Source organism: Castanea sativa, chromosome 11 (genome assembly GCF_040712315.1).
Source record: "Castanea sativa cultivar Marrone di Chiusa Pesio chromosome 11, ASM4071231v1".
Lineage (NCBI taxonomy): Eukaryota > Viridiplantae > Streptophyta > Magnoliopsida > Fagales > Fagaceae > Castanea > Castanea sativa.
In genome coordinates this window covers 48,642,337-48,663,751 of record NC_134023.1, presented here as the reverse complement: position 1 = coordinate 48,663,751, position 21,415 = coordinate 48,642,337, and the positions used below count along the sequence as shown (strand labels likewise).

Below are 21,415 nucleotides of genomic sequence, written 5' to 3'. Positions count from 1 at the left end.
CCAATTTGAGGTTTATACATTTGTCCAATAATATGGTTTTTTTTTTTTTTTGTTGATTGAAGGTAAATATTTTGGCAATTAACTTAGACGTAGTAAAATTACGGTTATTAACTTAATTTCTATCTTTTTCTTAAAATTTAAAAGTAATATTACTCTCTAAAAAAGTTGTGAATTTTTGTGACACATTTTGATTTCAAATCCTAATCTCTATCTGTGTAGTTGAAAAAAAATCATCTTCTCTACGTGCAAATAATAGATCAACAACCATAGCTAAACTGTAGGTGCAACCAAAAATAATAAGAATAAATAAATATATATATATATATATATATATATATATATATATATGCCTTGAATTTCATAGCAAAATCAAATAATCGATCAAACTTCCAAATTCCAAATGGAGTAATAGTAACTCTGAGAACTAAACCGAATGCTCATAGTAGTACAAATTTAAATTGAAAAATTAACATAAATTTTAAAAACTAAGAAATATCTACTCCAATGACTATAGCTCATCACTGACTCCCTTCCATCTCTCTCACTGCTATTAATGCTAACAACTATGTCGTTGATGATCAGATACAACACTGCTCGGGCTCAACATCTTTGGAGACAACGTTGGCTTCATTTTAAAAATGGGTCACTCTCCTGAGGAATAATAAGAAAAATTTTAGACGTTTGCAAACCAAATTTTTTTTACAAACACCTAGAACACGTATTTAGCCACAAAAGCAATGGACTCAACTCACCACATTCCCCAAATTATGAAATGCAGAAATATAAAAGAAAAAAAAAATGAAAGAACAATCAAACGTGAAGAAGAAAAAGAATAGGAGGAAGAGAGAGCACCACTTAAAATAATTAGGGAATGCCTCCATCATATATAATCTACAATATCAACTAATTAGTCAAAAATTTCAAATCGATAACCACAAAAAAAAAAAAAAAAAGATAAAAATATATATATCATTTCCACTTTGAAAAAGAATTCGCACCAAAGTGAAACAATTAGAGAAAATATTTTTTTAAAAGAACCAGTACCGCAAAATTAAAAGAAAATAGATATTAAGAGAGGGTTTGAATTGGGCTGAAATGCGCACGTCCGCGTTTCAGCCCTTTTTTTTTTTTGCTGGGACGCGCACCATTCATTGCTCATTGGTCATGAACAGTGATTTTAGGCGTGAACAGTTTTTTTCACACATTAAAAAATTATGTTACTATAGTGTTTTTCAGTTTTCAATTATATCCAAATGGACCCTAAAGAGACTAAAAAAAAATAAGAAGAGGTTGATCGGTGGGAGGGCATTACCAATTACCAAAGTCAAGTAGATGAGTGGATTCAGAATGGCTCTAGATCTAGACTCTAGAGTGGCAATAGAAAAGAAGAATGGCCAAGATCTGCTTTCTCCCCCCACTGGCCAAATCTCTTTTTGGCAAACTCTCTTTCTCTCCACCTAAAAAATATATATATATATATATATATATATATATATATATATATATATATATATATATAGATACAGGATAAAAAAGAGATGTGAAGAAAGAGCATTTTTTATATAAAAAATTTGTTAGAGAAGAAAGTGCAGTTATTTTGCGATATAGCTGCATAATAACTGATCAATAGTGGCTAGCAGAGAAAGCATGAACTGTGAAGAAACTGAAAAGGAACTAATGAAAAAAAAATTTTACAATGAATTTGGTTTACAATTTATTGTAAAAGGGGAAAAAAATTGAGTTTAGTAATTGTATAAGTGGAAAACGTGGTTGACAAATTAAAAGCAATTTTTTAGGAGTGAAACATGGTAAATCTAATCGGTTAAAAAAGGGGGAAAAAGGATTTTGTTAATTAAAAAAGTTGAAAACGTTCAATCAAAATAAGAAGTGGAAAGTTATCCAAAAAAAAAAAAAAAGAGTGGAAAACTAACGCGAGAGAGAAATGGAGAAGTGAGAGAAAGAGCTGTTTTTTTTTTTAATTTAGCTAAAAATTATGAGTTTTTAAATTACTAATTTTATATGTCTAATCCTATAATTTAAGCCTTAGAAACAGATGAATTTGAGGGTATTTTGAGCATAAAAATTGAGAAATTCAAACAAAAGAAACCCCTTAAATAGTAGTATAAACACTTAAGTATTGATCTTTAGATTTCTCATCTTAAAATTTTGTCACGTGACTTTTTTCTCATTTTATTTTTTAGTTAAATCTCCACATGGCAGAATTTTAAAAGGAAAACTTAAGGACCATACATATATTTTGTCCTTTATTTTTTATGCATAATTTTAGATTACAAAAACTTAAAATTTAAACAAACTTATTAATTTTAAAATTTTGGAAAAAATTGGAAGACATGCAGTGATTAAATTTTCAAAAATTCATATATCAAATAAAATAAAAAGAGAAGTTTGAAAGTTTCTCTCAAACAAACCTTTTTCCCATCCTTAAATTCCATTAGGATTCTTATTCCTAGCACCATTACCATTTACCATTACCATTAGGCTTGTAGCAAGTAAGGTGATAACGTAAACTAGAAGTCTCTACTATTAAATAGAAGAGAGCTCACAGAGAGTCGCAAAAGAATCAACCCCATTAGATTAGATCCCTATCTCTCTCACACGTAAACCAAGAACCAAAGGAATTTCTCACAAACTCCGAAAAGCTCAGAAATCAAACACTTCTTCCACCTCCACCTAGGGTTTTCCACAATCATCGAAGAGAGAGAGAGAAGATGGTTCTGACGCAGAAGCTTCACGAAGCGTTCAAAGGAACGGTGGAGAGAATCACAGGTCCTCGCACCGTCTCCGCTTTCAAAGAGAAAGGCGTTCTCAGCGTCTCCGAGTTCGTCACCGCCGGCGATAACCTCGTCTCCAAATGCCCTACCTGGTCCTGGTACTCCATTCCTTTCTTCGCCTTTCAAATACCTAATCACAACCTTCAAATTTTTGCTAAATTTATAGCTCAATTTTACCTTTTGATAGAATTTTCGCTCACATTTAGGTCTCTCAATATAGAATTTAGCTTCAAATTTTTGAAATTTTCTTGTTAAAATTTGCTTTTTAGGGTTTTTTTTTTTTCTAAAATTTTAGTTAGATTGAATTTATTTCAATGGATTTTTTTTTTGTAATGTGATTATGGCAGGGAATCAGGCGAGCCAAACAAGAGGAAGTCATACTTGCCACCAGAGAAGCAGTTTTTAATTACTAGAAATGGTAAAAACTAAAACTTTACTTTGATTTTTCCGTGCTTTAATGAATATGATAATGTGTGATGTTTTTTGGTAACAGCTACTATAATGGTTTGTTTTGGTTTGTACTCATTTTACCATAATGACGACAGTAAAAAAGTAATGTTACATGTACAAATGGTTGATGTGGCAAATTCTTACTGGTTCTCATCTGGGTCCGCCACATCAGCAATTTGTAAAATAGTTTGAGGTTTTAGGCTTTTAGAATTTCCCAAAAAGTAATAAAATTGACTGATGTTTTATAAGTTTCCTTCTTTATTGTTGATGATAATAATGGGTTTTATCAGCTCACTTTTTGGCCACTAGAAAGTGCAAAAATGTGTGTGGGGAATGTGGGGGAACCAAAGGGGTTTTTGGATCTTATTATGTTTGCTGTTTCGCTATCCCAAAAGTCAAATAAAAAGGTTAATTGGCCCCAGTTGGTGTCCAAAAAATTATATCTGAAGTTGTTTAGTTTGATCACCCTGTACTTTTTCTGCAATCAAAAGGGCAGTAATGGTTTGTAGATTGACGATTGAAGCAAATAGAAGTAAAAATAGAAAAAGAAAAGGATGAAATTACGCATATCAGCAGTGTTTTGTGCAAAAAGTTGGATGTCTTTAGGAAATGTTCTGTTATTTTTTTCATTTACTTTGGTGATTAGAGTTCGCCTTCTGTTTGTATTCATGCATTTTGAACGTGGTTACAACATTATATTCAGTAAATTCCTAATTAGCTCCGCAGCTTCCACCAATGAGTTAGTACTCAACATGCAAATCCTTCTCCCATAATTATTGGATGGAGGGTGATGACATGGGTTCAAGACCCATTAGGAGTATGTGTGTGTGTGTGTGTGTGTGTGTGTGTGTGTGTGTAATTGAATATATTAGTAACAATAGTTTATTTTTTAATGCTTTGGATTTTTTTATTGGTAGATTATTACAGAGGATAACTACATTTTGGAATTATGCAAATTACTGGGAAGCAAAACTTCTTCTCTTCTCTCTCTGATTATAATTTTTTATTGTGTAAAATGTACTCTTATATTCTTTGAATGAATAGAAAAAGTAATGACAATCCGGTCACTTGTTGTTCAGTCCCTTGTCTACGAAGGGCTGCATCAGTCGAAGAGGAATATGAAGCTGCAGGTGGGGAGGTTCTTCTTGATAATGAAGACAATGACGGCTGGTTGGCAACCCATGGGAAGCCAAAGGGTAAGTCCACTTGTAGCGTACATCTGAATTATAAGTCAATATTTATTTATACTTAGATGTCTTCTTTCCTTTCTGAAGATAAAAGCGATGAGGCAGAAAACTTGCCTTCTATGGAGACTTTAGAAATCAGCAGCAAGAACAAGACTGTAAAGTCAATACCCTCACACTTTGGAGATCAAGATGAAGAAGATATTCCTGACATGGCCGATTACGAAGAACCTGACAATATTGAAACAGATGCTGTAAGTTTTTACATTTGTGTAACCTGCAATGTTTTAGTACTTAATTATGCATGCAGGCTCATTTGTGAAAGATTGAAACCTCATGGTTGAACTACATGACTTTTCTTATTCACTCTCTCTCTCTCTCTCTCTCTCTCTCTCTCTCTCGTTGGTGTATTGACGTTCTGGTGAAGTAGCTAACTTACCAGTGTTGGAAATTCAGTGGATTCATGATAATGTCATATTTCAATGCCAGGAAAAACATATAGCCATACAATCATGTGATCATAGACCATTGAGCAGTAGTTTGCAATGCTATAATACTCAATCTTACATTCACGTATGGATGGACTAAAGTCAGCTATCAATGTATGTTGGGCATGTGAGGGTGCTATAGCTTCTTCGAATTTCATGTTCAAATTGTATTGTTAAGCTCTATACTTGACCTTAAAGATTAAAGGAGATGGGTTTTTGTTTGGCTGTCCGGTAATTCAGCGAATCACTTAGTGGTGGGAGCTCAAGGGTTGCATGATAATATTGGTGTTACTATATCTAGTAAAGTAAAACTTTAAATTTTGATGTTAAAGATAGATTCTAGGTGGTGCTAATTTGTTTATCCCGGTGATTTATTTATAGTAGCATATGACAGTGGTCTTTTGGTATAGGTCCACTATTTTGAACGGCCTTTCTCTAAGTCTCTTGCATATAATAAAGTTTTTTTTTCCTAAATTAGTATAATTAACTTCAATAATGTCTTTTTGTCTTGAATGTATTTTTCTGCTTTATCAGTTTATCCTAGGAACTATTGATTTATGTTGTTGTCTTGAACCTGTGTTCTTCAGGCTACACTTCCATCCACATATCTTGTTGCTGAGGAACCTGATGATGACAATATTTTACGGACTCGAACCTATGATGTCAGCATCACGTAAGATCTATTATTAATTCCTTTTTTGTTTGTTACTAGTGTTGCTTCTCTTTCTTAAAATGGTGGAGCCCCTTGCTTCTTGTTCCCCTTTCTTTTTGGGTTCATTTCTAATATTGTGGTGACGAATTTCTTTTAAGTAGCTGGGTCAGAATGTAGTAGATTACTGCAATTATAAATATTTTTTCCTGTATAATCTTCAAACATTTATAGAAATACTACCCTTATTTCATGGCACTAATATCTTGTCTAATTTTTCCGTGTTTCCAGGTATGACAAATATTATCAAACTCCTCGTGTGTGGCTTACTGGGTATGATGAGGTTCGTCTTAGTAATTACGTGTTTTTTCTTGTTTTGAGGTTCCTAAGGGTATTAAAATTTCCTTAGTTTGTTTGATTGGATGACCACTATGAGTGGCCTTTCTATCCTTGTTGGATTTTGTAGATTTGTGTACTTCTCTAAGCAAAAGTAAATTTTGCGTAGTTTCTTGTCTTCCTTAGTACACGGCCTGTGTACCACATAAGCAGTTTGTACTATTCCTATTTTCTTTTAATAAATTTACTTGTACCTATAAAAAAGGGGGAAATTTGCTAGTGGTTTTTGTATGATAATATCATTTTCTTTTCATACCAAGAGGTGTTTAGCAAACCAAGCAGCTTGAGCTAGAATGTTAAGTTAGGATTTAACAAATCCAGTTAAGGTCTTCCAGTTGAGATGCCACAATTGAGCAGAGCTGAGCCAGAAGATAGGCCAAGCACACAAAGCTTCCAGGTCTGTCATGCTGAGTCCAAACACCTCACCTCTTGGCTCAGCTTGGCATTATTTGCTTCTTCTCATGCTATTCTAATGCACTTATCACTAAAGTTATGTTATATATTTCATATATGTCAACGAAACTTACATATCTTTACTGATTGTGAAACTCACAAAGAGAAAAGGAAGTGAGTTAGACACAGAGAAGATACTTGGACCAAACAAGAAGTATCTTGGAAAAATTGGCCATTGTTGTCATTGGTTGTCAAGGCTAGTATATACATTGATGAATCTGTTCTTTATAGGCATAATTAATATTCATTAAGAAGCTAAAATAGTTGGACTACTGACAGTAGTGACTACTGTCTCCATTCATTATAAGAAATTAAAACAGCGAAGAAAGTCAAAGTGAATAGGAGATAAAGAAATTCTTCAATTTCCCCCACCACCTTTTTCTGGGTGCTGATGTACCTTAAACACAAAGCCTGCTGGTTAAGATCATCCTTTATAGTGTTTCTACTTCAGATGTTTTTTTATGTTAGATATTTTCTCACGTTTTAAGTTTTATCATGTGAGCTGGACTGCTTTCCTATTTGTGACCTTTTTTTCTTGTGACTAGTTGAAACTAGGTAACTATTCATTAGTTTTCTTGAATGAAGTTTTGTTGAGTGTGAAGTATATATGTCATATGTTATCATAAAGGGAAAACAAAATGGTGTTTTTATATGTTTGCATTGTTGGGGGAAACGTTATCTTGGGTCGGGTCGATCATTTTATTCATTTAAATATGCAACTTTTCATTTGACATATTCATTCAAAGGACTTACTGAAATTCCCTTTGCAATTGTGATAGTCAAGGATGCTTTTGCAACCAGAGCTTGTACTTGAAGATGTCAGTCAAGATCATGCACGCAAAACAGTAAGTTTTTCATTTGAAGTTATATATATATATATATTTAAAAGTAAATTCCTTTGAAGTTATGTATTTTCTCATTTGTATAATCAGCATATGTCCACTATACATTGTTTTTCCTTGATGCAGCGTTTACTTGATTCTTTTTTATAATCTTTTTTGATGTTATGAAATGGATAATCACACCTCAACAGTCTAGTATTATAAATATTGTTTCGCTTAATACTTTAACCTTAGAAGTTCCTTTTCAGGCTACAATGATAGTTAAATATCAGTCTATATTTTTAGACATCTGTTAAATTTTATGAGATGTTCACCCTTAAATTATTCAGTTCTCTATCTTTATCCCTCCTCATGTTATGTCTTCTCCATGCTTCCCTTCAGAGCCTTTTCATTTTCTTCTTTTTATTGGAACATAGATAAGTTGCAATTCAGTGCTACAGTACTGTGTCTGCTATTTTGGAATCCGTAGATATCTGCTGGTCCATTTTTTCATTGTTAGCAATTGCTTTTGCAGACATAAAATCATATGTAAAGCGCCCACACATGATACATTTGTCCTTGTCCAAATAGATTAATATTAGATGCAGATATCTGTTGTAATTTACATTGTGATACCTTTTCTGTCATGCAAGTTGAACTTTAGGCTCTTAGTTTCCTTAGTTCTGGTAAGCCTTATAAATGATTTGTGCTACTGAACAATGGCGGACAGGGTGATGATCCTTTGTGAAAATAATATTATATTTACATGTTCCACATGCACCACCCTCTGATGCAATTGTGTTTAAAAATTAATTTTGTGGGTACAGGTAACCATTGAGGACCATCCGCACTTGCCTGGAAAGCATGCATCAGTGCATCCATGCCGACATGGGGCTGTGATGAAAAAGATCATCGATGTACTGATGTCACATGGAGTTGAACCAGAAGTTGATAAGTACTTTTCGCTATCTCAAATCACTTAAATCAGTAGTTGTAAATTGAAACCATCTTTACTTCCAAAGGCATGATATTTCATACCTAACATTTATCTTTAAAACTTGAATTCAAAGGCTATATGCTTTTAGAATCATATATTTTTGAATTGGAAACATCATTATATAGGTAATTGGTCTGTTATCTCCCATTGCTTGAAACCTTACTAGTGCATAGGTGGACCCCACCACTATCTCCTTTGACTCCACCTCACCAGATTTACCACTGCCTGCACTGCAGCTACTTGAAATATTAATGATTTTCTATGCAAGTCAAATGATATAAAAATATTTTCAGGAGCATTTTTAGAGTCACAGCTAGACACGAGAACAAGTAATTTTTTCTTAAAAATGTTTTCTACCAAAACAGTGTGTTAATAAGTAACACACTACCTTTAAGCTCTCGAGTCTTGCACCCTTGCTTGGATCCTGCCAAAACCAATCTTAACCTTCTACAATCTCCCAACTAAGCAACTATGGAAAAACACTTGCTCAAGTGCACAATAAATGTGCCAGCAAAAACAGGTGCATACACAAGTATACTCAAAGACATAATTTTAGAAATGCTACCTCGTTTGCTTATATTTTTTACATAATTCAGATAATGATCTGTATTCTTACTATCTCTATTTTAATTTTTTAGGTACCTTTTCTTATTCTTGAAATTTGTTGCCTCTGTAATTCCAACAATTGAATATGACTACACCATGGACTTTGATCTTGGTAGCTCCAGCAATTAATTCAAAGGTAATTCTATATATATATATATATATATATATATATATATATATAAACAAGGTCCTTTCGTTCATTTTGTGTATATAACGTGTTAGAATTAACATATTAGGTCTCCACTAGAAATTTGACTGATGTCCTGACTGTTTGCACGCTTTGTCATAGCTTAAGATTATGTTACAGAAATTAACAAGGTGATTGAATTTCCCTGGAAAATAAAAATTGCACCATCACATTTCCTGTGATTGTGGTATCAATGGTCATTAAAATTGATAATTTTGTTTTTTGCTTACAACAAGAGGGGTGGGGGGGATTCGAACTCAGGTTCTCTACATGGGATAGCTCAGTAATGCCACTGACATACAAAGATTTTGGCCTTAAAAAACAATTATCTATTGTAGATTATGGCATTTTATTACCCTTTATTGATTAAGATTGATGTTAAATGCGAGATGATAGGTTGGTCTTCAACGAAATTCAAGCAATCTAAGGTCATGCGTTAAAAGAATGAATATATATCTGTGCTTTGTCTAGGACATAATTTTTCTTTGCTTTATTTTTAGCTTGACTATGTTGCAACTTTATTTTGCTACTATATTACAGATACAAGTTGCAACTTCAGCTTGAGGGTGATTAAAATGTGAAGTCAAACAATGTTGTAAGTTGTAACTACTACTAATGGTGTTGTCTGTCGACTTAGCCATTATTGTACAGTCTAAACTATTTGATTGGATCGTCATTTGGATGCTGAATGTGTTATTGGAAGCCACCATTCACATTATTAGTGAATGATGGTGTTGTATAGTGGAAGTTCTATTTATCTTTACTGTCTGTTTTATATGATAGTAGAATTGCCATGTGCTATATTTTAACTGCGTTCGATCAATGATACATGCTGATCAAAAGTCAAACCTTAACAACTGGTGAATGACTCAAGTCTAAATGCAAGCGCCCTGTTAACTTATACAAAGCTTTTATGTTAGAAGTCTGGAATGAATATATATACATTAAAAATCCAAATTTGAACATGAGCCCATTCAAAATGCTCCTTATTCCGACGTCTGGATATCTTAGGACCAGCATGAGAGGGCATATATGAGTTGCAATATTACCATATTAGTACTGCTGATAAAGTCTCTCGGGGAACTTGTATTTGATAAAGAACAATCATAATATGGTATATTACTAAACCATATATGCACTTGCACAATAGATTTGATAGTTTGATTTGGTCTACCTTGCGAGATACCTTCTATAAACCAGCATCCACAATTGGAATTAAAGCACTGCAGGGCCAACAAAGTGCAAAATAATGTCCAACACTTGAATCAGAATTTCATCAGCATAAATGATTTATTGACAAAGCTAAATTGAAAATCCCGGCAAGTGTCTCTTTAATTGTGAGCTAAAACATCCTAAATAAACCAGACTCATCTAGAGCTCCAAAATATCATGTTCAACGTAGCTGTAAGATGCAGGAACGTCATAGGCAACTAAGAGCATTTCCAACAACCTCTAAATCCAAAAAAATTTGGAGTAAACCACAAAAACGTGCTCCAGCAATCTCTCTAATTCACTATTCAGCTCTCTTGGATGACCTACTGTTCATTAGCAAAAGAATTAATGAGAATAAAAAATTTAACACCCATTAAAATATTCAATTTTACTCAACAATCACAATGGCTACAACTCAACCATTCCAGATCTTTTTTTTTTCAAACGTCTCTAAACTCAATCATAATCAAAATATAAACTCAAATCACAATCTTAAAACTAATCAAATCATAACAAAAAATGAGAAAGAAAAGAAAAAAAAAAGATGCAAATCAACCCATCTAGGGGAGGACGAGTGGTGGTGGAGAGGACGAGTTATCCACCGGCGATCTCTGTTTGTGAGAGGGAGAAAGAGAGAGCTCTAGTTTGGAAAAAAAACAAAAAAAAACAAAAACAAAAACAAAGGTCATGTTTTGGAGTCCGGAGGAAGTGGTTGGAAAAAATTAGAAAAAAGAGGAAAGGACAAAAGAAAAGAGTAGGGGTACATGTGTGACAATGAGGGAAAAAGAAGAAATGGAGAAAAAGAAGAAATTGTATGGATGAAAAAATAAAATTAAGAATAAAAAATTAAAATTAAGTAACTCAATAATATTTTCACAATAAAGTATAAATGATAAATTGTTATTGGCTATTATTGATGAGTAAAAAAATAATTTCAGTGGTGACTAGTAAGTTTAAATTAAAAACGACTTATCAGATATGATTTATGTAAGTGCACAATTGCACCTGGACCCAAGAACAGTTATGGGCTCAGGTCCAATGAGCCTTAAACAATATGAATTTGTAGAGCGTGGGCTTGAAACCCAGGTTAGAAGTGTAAGAGGATGAAATGACAAACTAAAGATTGCAAGCACTTGGAATCAAAAAGGAGTAATGTAAATAGGCCTCCTCGGACGTAAGCCGAGAGAAAGTTCTTATATTATATCTCTCTCTCTTTTTCTTTTTCTTTTTAGGTTACAACAAGTTCCCCCATCTTTCTGTCCTAGGTCCCTCCTTAAATACTCCTCTTTTTAATACTTTATCCACGTGTTGCCCCCAATTCCTCCCTTAGCCTAGATATTTCTTTTCTTAGTGCCTTTGAACAGTACCTAGAAGTTTCTCTTCCACTGTTTAAGTGTCACTTCCTCATTAATGCGGCCAGGGTGGTAGGTGCAGGGTCTTTAATGTGGAGGTAGCAGCATTTACCTCTGATATTCTTCCAACATCGGCGCTTCTAGGACATTCAAGGGTTCTCTCTCTTTAACCATTGGTCTTGACCGTGTCATTCCCTAACCTTTACCATGAAGTCTCAAGTTCTTTGATGTCAGTCCGAGGGGAAAACCATCCTCTACGGATCCTCTGATCCTCGGCGTATAGGCCGACCCATAGCACCAACAATCTCTAACCCCTGTGGTCAGGTCGGCCGTCCTTAACAAGGCCCAAAAGGCCCACGTTCCCACCAGGATCCTTTTGTCCCACACAATAGCCCCTCAAAACTCTAATTTTCGACATCCGAGGAGAAAAATAGGGTTTTGATCTGACGAGGATCCCCTCTACACACTTTATAAGTGATAGCACGTGTGGAAATCGTTTCGCGCCCCAGAAAGTGACACTTGGCGGTTTTATTTTCAAAAACGCGCGCATTTATTACTGTAAGTTACTCTTTCTCTGCCACGTTCAACGGTGAGATGGGCATCCAACGGTTCTCATTACTCCACGAAATTCTAGGCGGGACGTACATAATTTCGAGGCCGCCTTTTCGCACGTCGTGACGCTTCGGGAACCCGCGCCTTCATTTAATTCCTCGTGGGGTAATCCCATCAAGACATCGCCCATCATACCTTACTTTGCGTAAAACCGTGGAGATTTGCACACCTTCAACCTTGTAAGTTCTTGCTCCTATTCTTAACCTTTTCTCCCCGATATTTGTCCTCGGCTATCACTACAAACACTCTCTCTTCTAAAGTCTAGTCCATCGTCCTTGTAATGGGAAAATTCAAGTGTCTAGTTGATACCGCCGCCGGGATGGAAGGCTTTAGAGCCAAATACCGTATTCCCGCCGACGTAGGGTTAAAATACGGCCGGCAACAGCCGTGGCCGGTTCTAGGACAGAGGGAGAGGTTATCATTCCTATGATAGCCTTTATAGAGGGTGGGATGACCATACCAATGAAACCTCGTAACTAGGAGTACCTCCGCAACCATCGGTTGTGTCCCGATCAATGCCTCCTAAACGTTTTTAGAGTTCTAGGTAGTGTAGATGTTCTAAACGAGCAGATGGGTTTAAATCTCACATGGCACGATGTCGTGTTCCTATATGAGTCCCATAAAATTTCTAAGGTAGGTTATTACATTAAATCTCGGTCTAGCACCGTTAGACTAATCTCCCGTCCGCCCAAATCAAACAAAGGCATGAAGGACGACTACTTGATCGTGTCCGGAACCGGCACGACGGCTTCCATCGCCCCGCCGAGTGGGGGGATCCAGGTGCGACGCCGTAGGATTAATCTCCCCACAACTCAACTTCTCTTAACACATACACACAGAAATGCGTATTCACACTTGCTTAAATTTATTAAACTTCTATATAAATCTGACCAAGTTTGTTTGTTTGATGTCTTTTTTGCAGATAAGCAACACGTGCGTCCTCGTCTGAGTCACTGTAACGTCGCAGACCTAAACCGAGTACTTCGCTCCGAGGTGTTCGTTAGTGAAGACCTGCAACTCCGAGCTGCTCATCTTATTCTAGGGTACACCCCCCTTTCCAAAGACTTCCAGGAGATAGAGGACGCCATTATTGCAGGCGACCGAAGACGAAAGAGGATAAACGTAGCTCGGCCCCATTTTTTGGACGACCGTGACCTCCCAGACGCTCCTAACACCATTCTATACAACCGGGCGATAGCAGCAGTCCCCCTTGCCGTGCACTCACAAACAACTGTCATTCCGGAAGAGCAGGTGTCTTCTTCACACACACTCGACGACGAGATAGATCAATTCCATCTCGAAGACACTGAGAGACCTCGCGGGAACCAGTTTGTGGTACTTTCCGACGAGGAAGAAGAAACCACCGAGGCTTCTGGAATTGCAGGGCTTGTAATTGCCCTTCCCGAGGACGAATTTAAAGAAGACATGGGACGAATGGAGGGTCTTCTCACTAGTAGGGCTGCTAAGGTTGCAGATAAGAAGAAAGCGGGAACGTCCCAAGTTCCCCCAGCTTTACCTCCTCCTCCTCCTCTAGCTGAGCCAAAATTGCCAGCCGAGGACCCCAAGAAGAAGAGAAAGGGGGATAATGAGGGGACGATTACTAAAGACCCCAAGAAACCACGCCAACAACTCCCACCGGCCCAGCAGCCAGGCCGGACAAGGGCAAGGGTAGAGCCCGTTCGCCTGAACTCGGGAAATCAGAACGAGGCCGTAGTGCGCCGAGCACCGACCACCCGGTCCCCCGATCTAAGGCCGGACGGCGCTCCCATCTCCCCGCCAGCCCGCATAAGGGCGGTTCAACAAGGCCATGCCCACCACCTGGCCGAGGTCTTGGAACGTCCCCTTCTGCTGCCCAAGGACATGGAGACCTTGGAGAAAATGGGCCAGCCACAACTATTCCTCTCCCTAAAAAGAGACTTAGCGCTGGTAAGTGTTTCTCCTTTTAACAATATTCGTAAGTAAGTTTGTTTTTGGTACTCCTAACTCCATCATACTTTGTTACAGGCTATTCAGGAGGTCTTTGTAGCTGAAAAGTTTATTGAAGACACTCGGAAAATAGCCAGAACTGAGCTCGAAGTCAGGATGGAGACTGAGAAGTCTTTGGGCACAGCCCTCGCTGAGAACGAGAAGCTGACCTCGGAGGTAGCAGAGCTGAGGAGAGAGAAGAATGGGGTCGAGTCAAACTTGAAGACCATGAAGACCCAGATAGAAGGACAGCGCAAGCTCCTTCATGCAAGAGATGAAGAGCTCTCCCAAGCTCAAAAGGAGTGCTCGGATCTGAAGAAGCAGTTGGCGCTGATGAAGGAAGAAGCCAGTTCCTTCCAACTCTCTCTTCAAGCTGCCAAGCAGGAAAGTTTTTATGAAGGGGTAGCCACTACCGAGGAGCAGCTGACAGAGGAGTTCGCGGCTTTATGCCGCGAATACTGTCAAAAAGTATGGGGGAAGCTTTAAACGTAGCAGAGTTCCTCAATCTTCGGATTTGAGGAAGTCCGAGAACGTTTGGCTTCCCCTAGAAATACAGGAGATTGAAGAGGCTCCCGCCGCTACTCCTACCCCCGAGCCAACTCTTCCTGCCCTACCTCCGATGGTCCCACAGCAAATTCCTGATCCTACAGAACCTTCTGGTTCCAATAAAGAGAAGGAAGGAGGAGTGGATGCAGAGAAGGACTTGAGCAAAACAGTGGAACCCATCGTCCTTTCAACAACGACAGTGGATAAAGGAAAGCAGATTATGACTCCTTTTGAGCTGGAGTTGAGAAAGACCGAGGGCACTAGTACCTCTCAGCAAGATCCTCCTCCAACAGCTTAGGACTTAGCTTAGGGCTTCTCTTTTTCCTTTCCTTTTTCTTTTTTTTTTTTTTTTTTTGGCTTATATGTAATGCATACTCAATTGATTAATGAAGAACGATTTCGTTTACTTTTCACTTGGATTGTCTCTGTTTCTACTTTACTATTTTTTTGTACTTATTACAAAAGTTTCTCATTAAGTCATATCAAAAGTTTCTCAGAATATGAAAATCTAATTCCAAGGATTGCACAATCATAACTTCCACATTATCATGCGTATATTACTAAAGATTTAATACAAGGTGACATAGTTAATACGTTTGAACAATGCCTTGATTAAAAAAGGAAAGAGGACTTCATATAACGGTTAAGCCCTTATAGTGCACAACACTGTTTTTGGTAGGATGTAAGATCCGAGGACCATTTCTTACACAAATTTACTCAATACTTAAAGATATAAAACTTAAGACCCATGTTAATAAACAGTAAGGTATTAACATCCAAACACAATCAGAAGTTAAGTTTAATTAAAGTCATAGTCCGAAGATAAATCTTAAACAATCTTTCGTTTAATTCTTCAAAATTGTAACTGTAAATGATAAGACATCAATTTCCACAAGGTTTGTGGTCCGAGGACTACACTTAACCAAGTTTCTGTTTGATTCTTAGAAATTGTAACTTCAAATGTTAATTTTTCCAAAGTAGGAGGTCCGAAGACCCGGCATAACTAATGTTCTGTTTAACAAATGACAAGACATCAATTTCCACAAGGTTTATGGTCCGAGGACTACACTTAACCAAGTTTCTGTTTGATTCTTAATAATTGTAACTCCAAATGTTAATTTTCCCAAAGTAGGAGGTCCGAAGACCCGGCATAACTAAGGTTCTATTTAACAAATGAAAAGACATCAATTTCCACAAGGTTTATGGTCCGAGGACTACACTTAACCAAGTTTCTGTTTGATTCTTAGAAATTGTAACTTCAAATGTTAATTTTCCCAAAGTAGGAGGTCCGAAGACCCGGCATAACTAAGGTTCTGTTTAACAAATGAAAAGACATCAATTTCCACAAGGTTTATGGTCCGAGGACTACACTTAACCAAGTTTCTGTTTGATTCTTAGAAATTGTAACTCCAAATGTTAATTTTCCCAAAGTAGGAGGTCCGAAGACCCGGCATAACTAAGGTTCTGTTTAACAAATGAAAAGACATCAATTTCCACAAGGTTTATGGTCCGAGGACTACACTTAACCAAGTTTCTGTTTGATTCTTAGAAATTGTAACTTCAAATATGAGAGCTAGCCATAACTTTGAAATATTAATTGACTAAAGCTTATTTGATTAATAATAATACCTTCTAAGATTATTTACATTCCATGGACGTGGTACAACTCGTTCATCTAGGTCAGCTAGCCTATACGATCCTATGCCTGCTATTGAAACAATGCGATAGGGGCCTTCCCAGTTAGGTCCTAGTTTACCCCATGCTGGGTTCTTAGAAGTGCCTACAACTTTCCTTAATACAAGATCACCAGGTGCAAGTGGCCTTAGCTTCACGTGGGCATCATATCCTCGTTTTAGCTTCTGCTGATAATAAGCCAATTGGACCATAGCTGCCTCACGCCGTTCCTCAAGTAAATCAAGATCTTTCTCCGAAGTCCCCGGTTATTCTCGGGGCTAAAAGAACTTGTCTTTAGAGTAGGAAAACCAGATTCTAGTGGTATCACCGCCTCGGCTCCATAAGTCATGGAAAATGGTGTTTCTCCAAAGGACCTCGCGCGGTGTGGTCCGATATGTCCACGTAACATGAGGGAGCTCTTCTACCCATCTGCCTTTCGCATCATCCAACCTCTTCTTGAGCCCATTGACTATGACCTTGTTAACGGCCTCGGCCTCGCCCATTCCCTCGAGGATACGCCGGGGTAGAATATCTATTTGTGATACCCATGTCACCACAATATTGCCTAAAGGCGTTGTCGTCAAATTGAACCCCATTGTCTGAGACAAGTGTGTGCGGTATACCAAATCTAGTAACAATATTTTTCCATATAAATTTCTTGGAATCAACATCTCGGATATTGGCTAATGGCTCAGCCTTCAACCCATTTAGTGAAATAGTCTCGTTCCCACGAGCAACCATCTTTTGTTGCCGCCAGCCTCTCGGAAATGGCCCGACAATGTCCAGGCCCCATTGTGCGAAAGGCCAAGGGCTAGACAGAGGGTTAAGAACCCTCCAGGTTGGTGGATATTAGGGGCGAACCTCTCGACATTGATCACACTTTCTCGGCATAGTCCCGAGCCTCCCTCTCGCATATTGGGCCACCAATAACCCCGAGTAAGGGCTCTATGAGCTAAGGACCTTCCCCCTGTGACTCCCACAAATTCCTTCATGCAATTCCTCCGCAATGATTCTCGTTGATTCGGGGTGTACACACAACAAATACGGTCCCGAAAAGGATCGTTTGTATAGCTTCGGTCCTCGGACAACCGTAAACGGGGCGCCTTTCGACGTACCTTTTCTCGCTTCAACTTTGTCTTCGGGAAGGATGTCATTTTTGAGAAAAGATATGATCGAATCCATCCAACTAGGACCAGGCCTTATTAGATGGACGCGAGGTGCGTTAGCAACTACAAGAGAAGGTTCTACCAAATCCTCAACGAGAATAACCCTTGGTAGACCTTGAGCCGAGGATGTTGCCAACGTAGCCAAAGAATCCGCATGAGTATTTCCACTCCTAGAGACATGAGCTAAGGCAAAGGAGTCGAATTCAGCCGCCGACGCTTGACCCGGGCCAAATATTCCCGCATTCTGGAATCTCTAGCTTCCATGGTACCCATGACTTGGCCGACTACTAACTGAGAGTCCGAGAACAAGTGGATTTCCTTGCCACACATCTTACGTACCATTTGCATGCCTACCAAGACCGCTTCATACTCGGCCTCATTATTAGTAGCCGAGAAGGCCAATCTCAAAGATTTTTCAAAGACAATTCATTCAGGTGACATTAGAACTAGTCCAACTCCATACACTTTATGATTAGCAGCCACATCCACATAAACTTTCCAAGCCGAAGGCGATACGTCTGTGATCACACCAACTGATTTTTCACCCATTTGTGCTTCCTTTGAAGTTTCTTCTAACAATGGTTCAAGCAAACTCGCCACCAAATCGCCGAGGACCCGACCTTTCACCGAGGTGCGAGGCTTATATTTAACATCAAAGGCTCCCAAAATAGTTCCCCACTTTGCCACTCGCCGAATAATCAAGCACCGCGCAACACAGCCTTGAGAGGCAACCGGGTCAAAACAACCACAAGATGAGACCGGAAATAGTGAGGGAGTTTACGCGTGGCGTGGACTACCGCGAAGCGCTTTTTCCAAGGGCGTATAGCGCACCTCGGCCTCATTCAAGGACTTACTAACATAGTAGATCGGCCTCTCGCACTCCATTTTCATTCCTTATAAGAACTAGACTCACCGCATGAATAGCCACGGCCGGATAAGCGAATAAAACCTCATCGACCTCGTGGCGAGATAAAATGGGTGGCCTAGAAAGATATTGCTTAAGCCGTTGGAAAGCCGACTCACAATCCTCGGTCCATTGAAATCCTTTCCACTTGTTCAACAACCGAAAGAAAGGGCGGCACCGGTCACTCGACCGAGAAATAAATCTATTCAACGCAGCAATCATTCCGTCAATTTCTCGAATCTCCTTTGGGTTCCGAGGCGGCCGCAAATTCCGAATAGCCTTAACCCTGCACCGGGTTCACCTCTATGCCCCTATGAGTGATCATATATCCTAGGAACTTTCCGCATCCCACGCCAAAAGAACACTTGGCGGCGTTAAGGCGCAACTTATACTTCCTCAAAGATCCGGAAGGTGTCGGCCAAGTCCGTCATGTGCGAAGGTACCGTCTTACTCTTCACCACCATATCATCCACGTATACTTCTATGTTTTTCCCCGAGCTCAAACATTCGGGTCATCATTCTTTGGTAAGTAGCCCCCGCATTTTTTAACCCGAATGGCATGACCTTATAATGATAGTTCCCGGTTGGTGTAATGAAAGCAAACTTCTCCCGATCTTCCAACGCCAAGGGAATTTGGTGGTAACCCCGGAAGGCATCCAAAAAACTCATCCGAGGATGTCCGACAAGAGCATCTACCAATTGATCAATCCGTGGCATTGGGAATGAATCTTTAGGACAGGCTTTGTTCGCATCGGTAAAGTCTACACACACTCTCCACTTGCCGTTCTTCTTCTTAACGACAACAAGATGAGCCAACCATTCAGGGTAGAAAACTTCTTTGATAGCCCCCGCCCTTTTGAGTTTAAGAACCTCTTCCTTCACAAATTTCGAATGTTCTCGGGAAGATCGCCGAGGTGGTTGCCTCCTCGGAACAATGGCCGGATTGACGTTTAAATGATGACAAATAAAGTTCGGATCTACCCCGGAGCCTCATAGGGGTCCCATGCAAAGACATCTAGATTATCCTTCGTAAATTTCAACAACTCCATCTTCTCTTGGTGTGGCAATCGTATGCCAACTTGGAAGAACCTCTCGGATCATCGGTTATTAAAAACTTCTCTAACTCCTCACAAACAAACCTCATCCTCTATCATCGCTCCAGGTGCCTCCGGAGCTGTTAATTGCTATGACTCCTGGATGGGCAAGGTTGATGACTCAATTCGTGACTGACGAAGCACCGCAGCCGATATGCATTGCCTAGCAACTACTTGGCTGCCGAGGATTTCCTCAACATGCTCCCCCGAGGGGAATTTTACTTTAACATGTAAGGTAGAAGAGACAGCTCCCAAAGCATGCAGCCATGGCCTGGCGAGGATGGCTGTATATGGGGAGTACGCATCAACCACAATGAAATCTACCTCAACCGTTTCTGAGCCGGATTGAACGGGTAAACGGATCTCGCCCCTTCGCACAACGGCCCTTCCCTCAAAGCTTATAAGTGGGGAGTCATAAGGAGTTAAATCTTCCAACTCCAACCTCGGCCCTTTAAATAGATCGTGGTACATAATATCCGCACCGCCGCCTTGATCTATCATCACCCTTCTCACATCATAATTCCCTATCCCGAGGGTAACCACAAGAGCATCGTCACGGGGCTGGATAGTCCCTACTTTATCCTCCTCGGAGAAACCCAAGACAGTAAAGTGCTCTTTAATCTCTTCGGCCTCGCTACCCACATCCTCGGCCTGCGAATGGGAAACCGCCATAACCCTAGTGGGACCCGAGCCGGTCCTACCTGTGTGCAGCGAAGATAACATTAATCGTCCCCAATGCCGGCCGAGATGAACTATTCCTCCGGTTGTTTGAACCAACTTGACCGACTCGCCCGGGCCGACACAAGTGCCGCTTTAACTTTCCCTCACCGACGAGCCGTTCTAAATGGTTCCACAGTCCGACATTTCTCGGTAGTGTGGCCCACATCCCGATGGTACCGACGTAAAAGGTTTTGATTTCTTCTCGCAGGTCACCCGCCATTTTGCCAGCCATCCGAAGAAGGGCTCTTTACGAACTTTTTCTAATAACCGATGCACCGGTTCTCGGAACACGCATTTACTGGGTACCGCCGAGCCGGATTGTCCGAAGTAATCCCTCCTTGGCTTGTTATTGTGGTATCTGTCCGACCCGAAATCCCTTCTCTCCCGCGGGATAATCTTCTCCTTTCCTTTTCCCCGCTCGCTCGATCTTCCTCTACCCTTTTATATTCATCAATACGATCCATAAGACGGCGTACGCGGCGGACCGGCTATTACGACAAAGACTTGCGTAGGTCGGGATCAGTAGGGAGGCCCACCTAGAAGGTATTAAGCGCCACCTCATCAAAGTCGCCGTCTATTTCATTAAACATCTCCCGTATCTGTCGGAGTATGCTTTTAGTGTCTCCCCTTCCTTCATGACCATGGATAGCAACGAGTCCAATGGCCGAGGGACTCGCTACAAGTAATGAACCGCGAAGCAAATGCCCTAGTTAGTTCCCCAAACGAGCCTACGGACCCCGATTTGAGACCGTTAAACCATCTCATAGCCACGAGGTCCCAAGTGGAGGGGAAGACTTTACACATCAAAGTCTCGTTATGAGAGTGCACCGCCATCCTTTGGTTGAAGTGACTCACGTGTTCCACCGGATCGGTCCGGCCATTATAGATGGTAAAGGTGGGCCGGGTGAACCTCCGGAAGCCTCCCCTCTCAATCCTCCGTGAAAACGGAGACTTAGAGAGTTGGTGCAACGCCCTACTCATGGTATCGTTGCCTAAGCCCCTAGAACGAAGCTTCTTACGTCTCGCGGGTTGGCCGGTCGTTCTCCTCACCGAGCAGGATGTTGCGGCGGTGGGGGAATATGACCTCGAACTGTAGCCAACTCTCCTATCCTTCTCTGAGGAAGAACTAGACGAGGACGGGAAAACC

At 39.6% G+C, this 21,415-nt stretch overlaps 2 protein-coding genes across 2 annotated transcripts; both read left to right on the top strand.

Annotated features, from left to right (window-relative positions):
- The first annotated feature begins 2,574 nt into the window (after positions 1-2,574).
- Positions 2,575-9,786, top strand: LOC142617858 (autophagy-related protein 3). The gene is made up of 10 exons (XM_075790837.1): positions 2,575-2,890; positions 3,140-3,210; positions 4,322-4,438; positions 4,517-4,680; positions 5,502-5,587; positions 5,855-5,906; positions 7,192-7,257; positions 8,061-8,188; positions 8,869-8,972; positions 9,564-9,786. Exons 1-9 carry the CDS (start codon positions 2,730-2,732, stop codon positions 8,963-8,965), a joined length of 942 nt encoding a protein of 313 aa, XP_075646952.1. The 5' UTR covers positions 2,575-2,729; the 3' UTR covers positions 8,966-8,972; positions 9,564-9,786.
- A 4,209-nt stretch (positions 9,787-13,995) lies between these two features.
- Positions 13,996-15,245, top strand: LOC142616629 (uncharacterized). The gene is made up of 3 exons (XM_075789443.1): positions 13,996-14,125; positions 14,204-14,552; positions 15,208-15,245. The coding sequence occupies exons 1-3, from the start codon at positions 14,060-14,062 to the stop codon at positions 15,243-15,245; spliced, it is 453 nt and encodes a 150-aa protein (XP_075645558.1). The 5' UTR covers positions 13,996-14,059.
- The last annotated feature ends 6,170 nt before the right edge of the window (positions 15,246-21,415 follow it).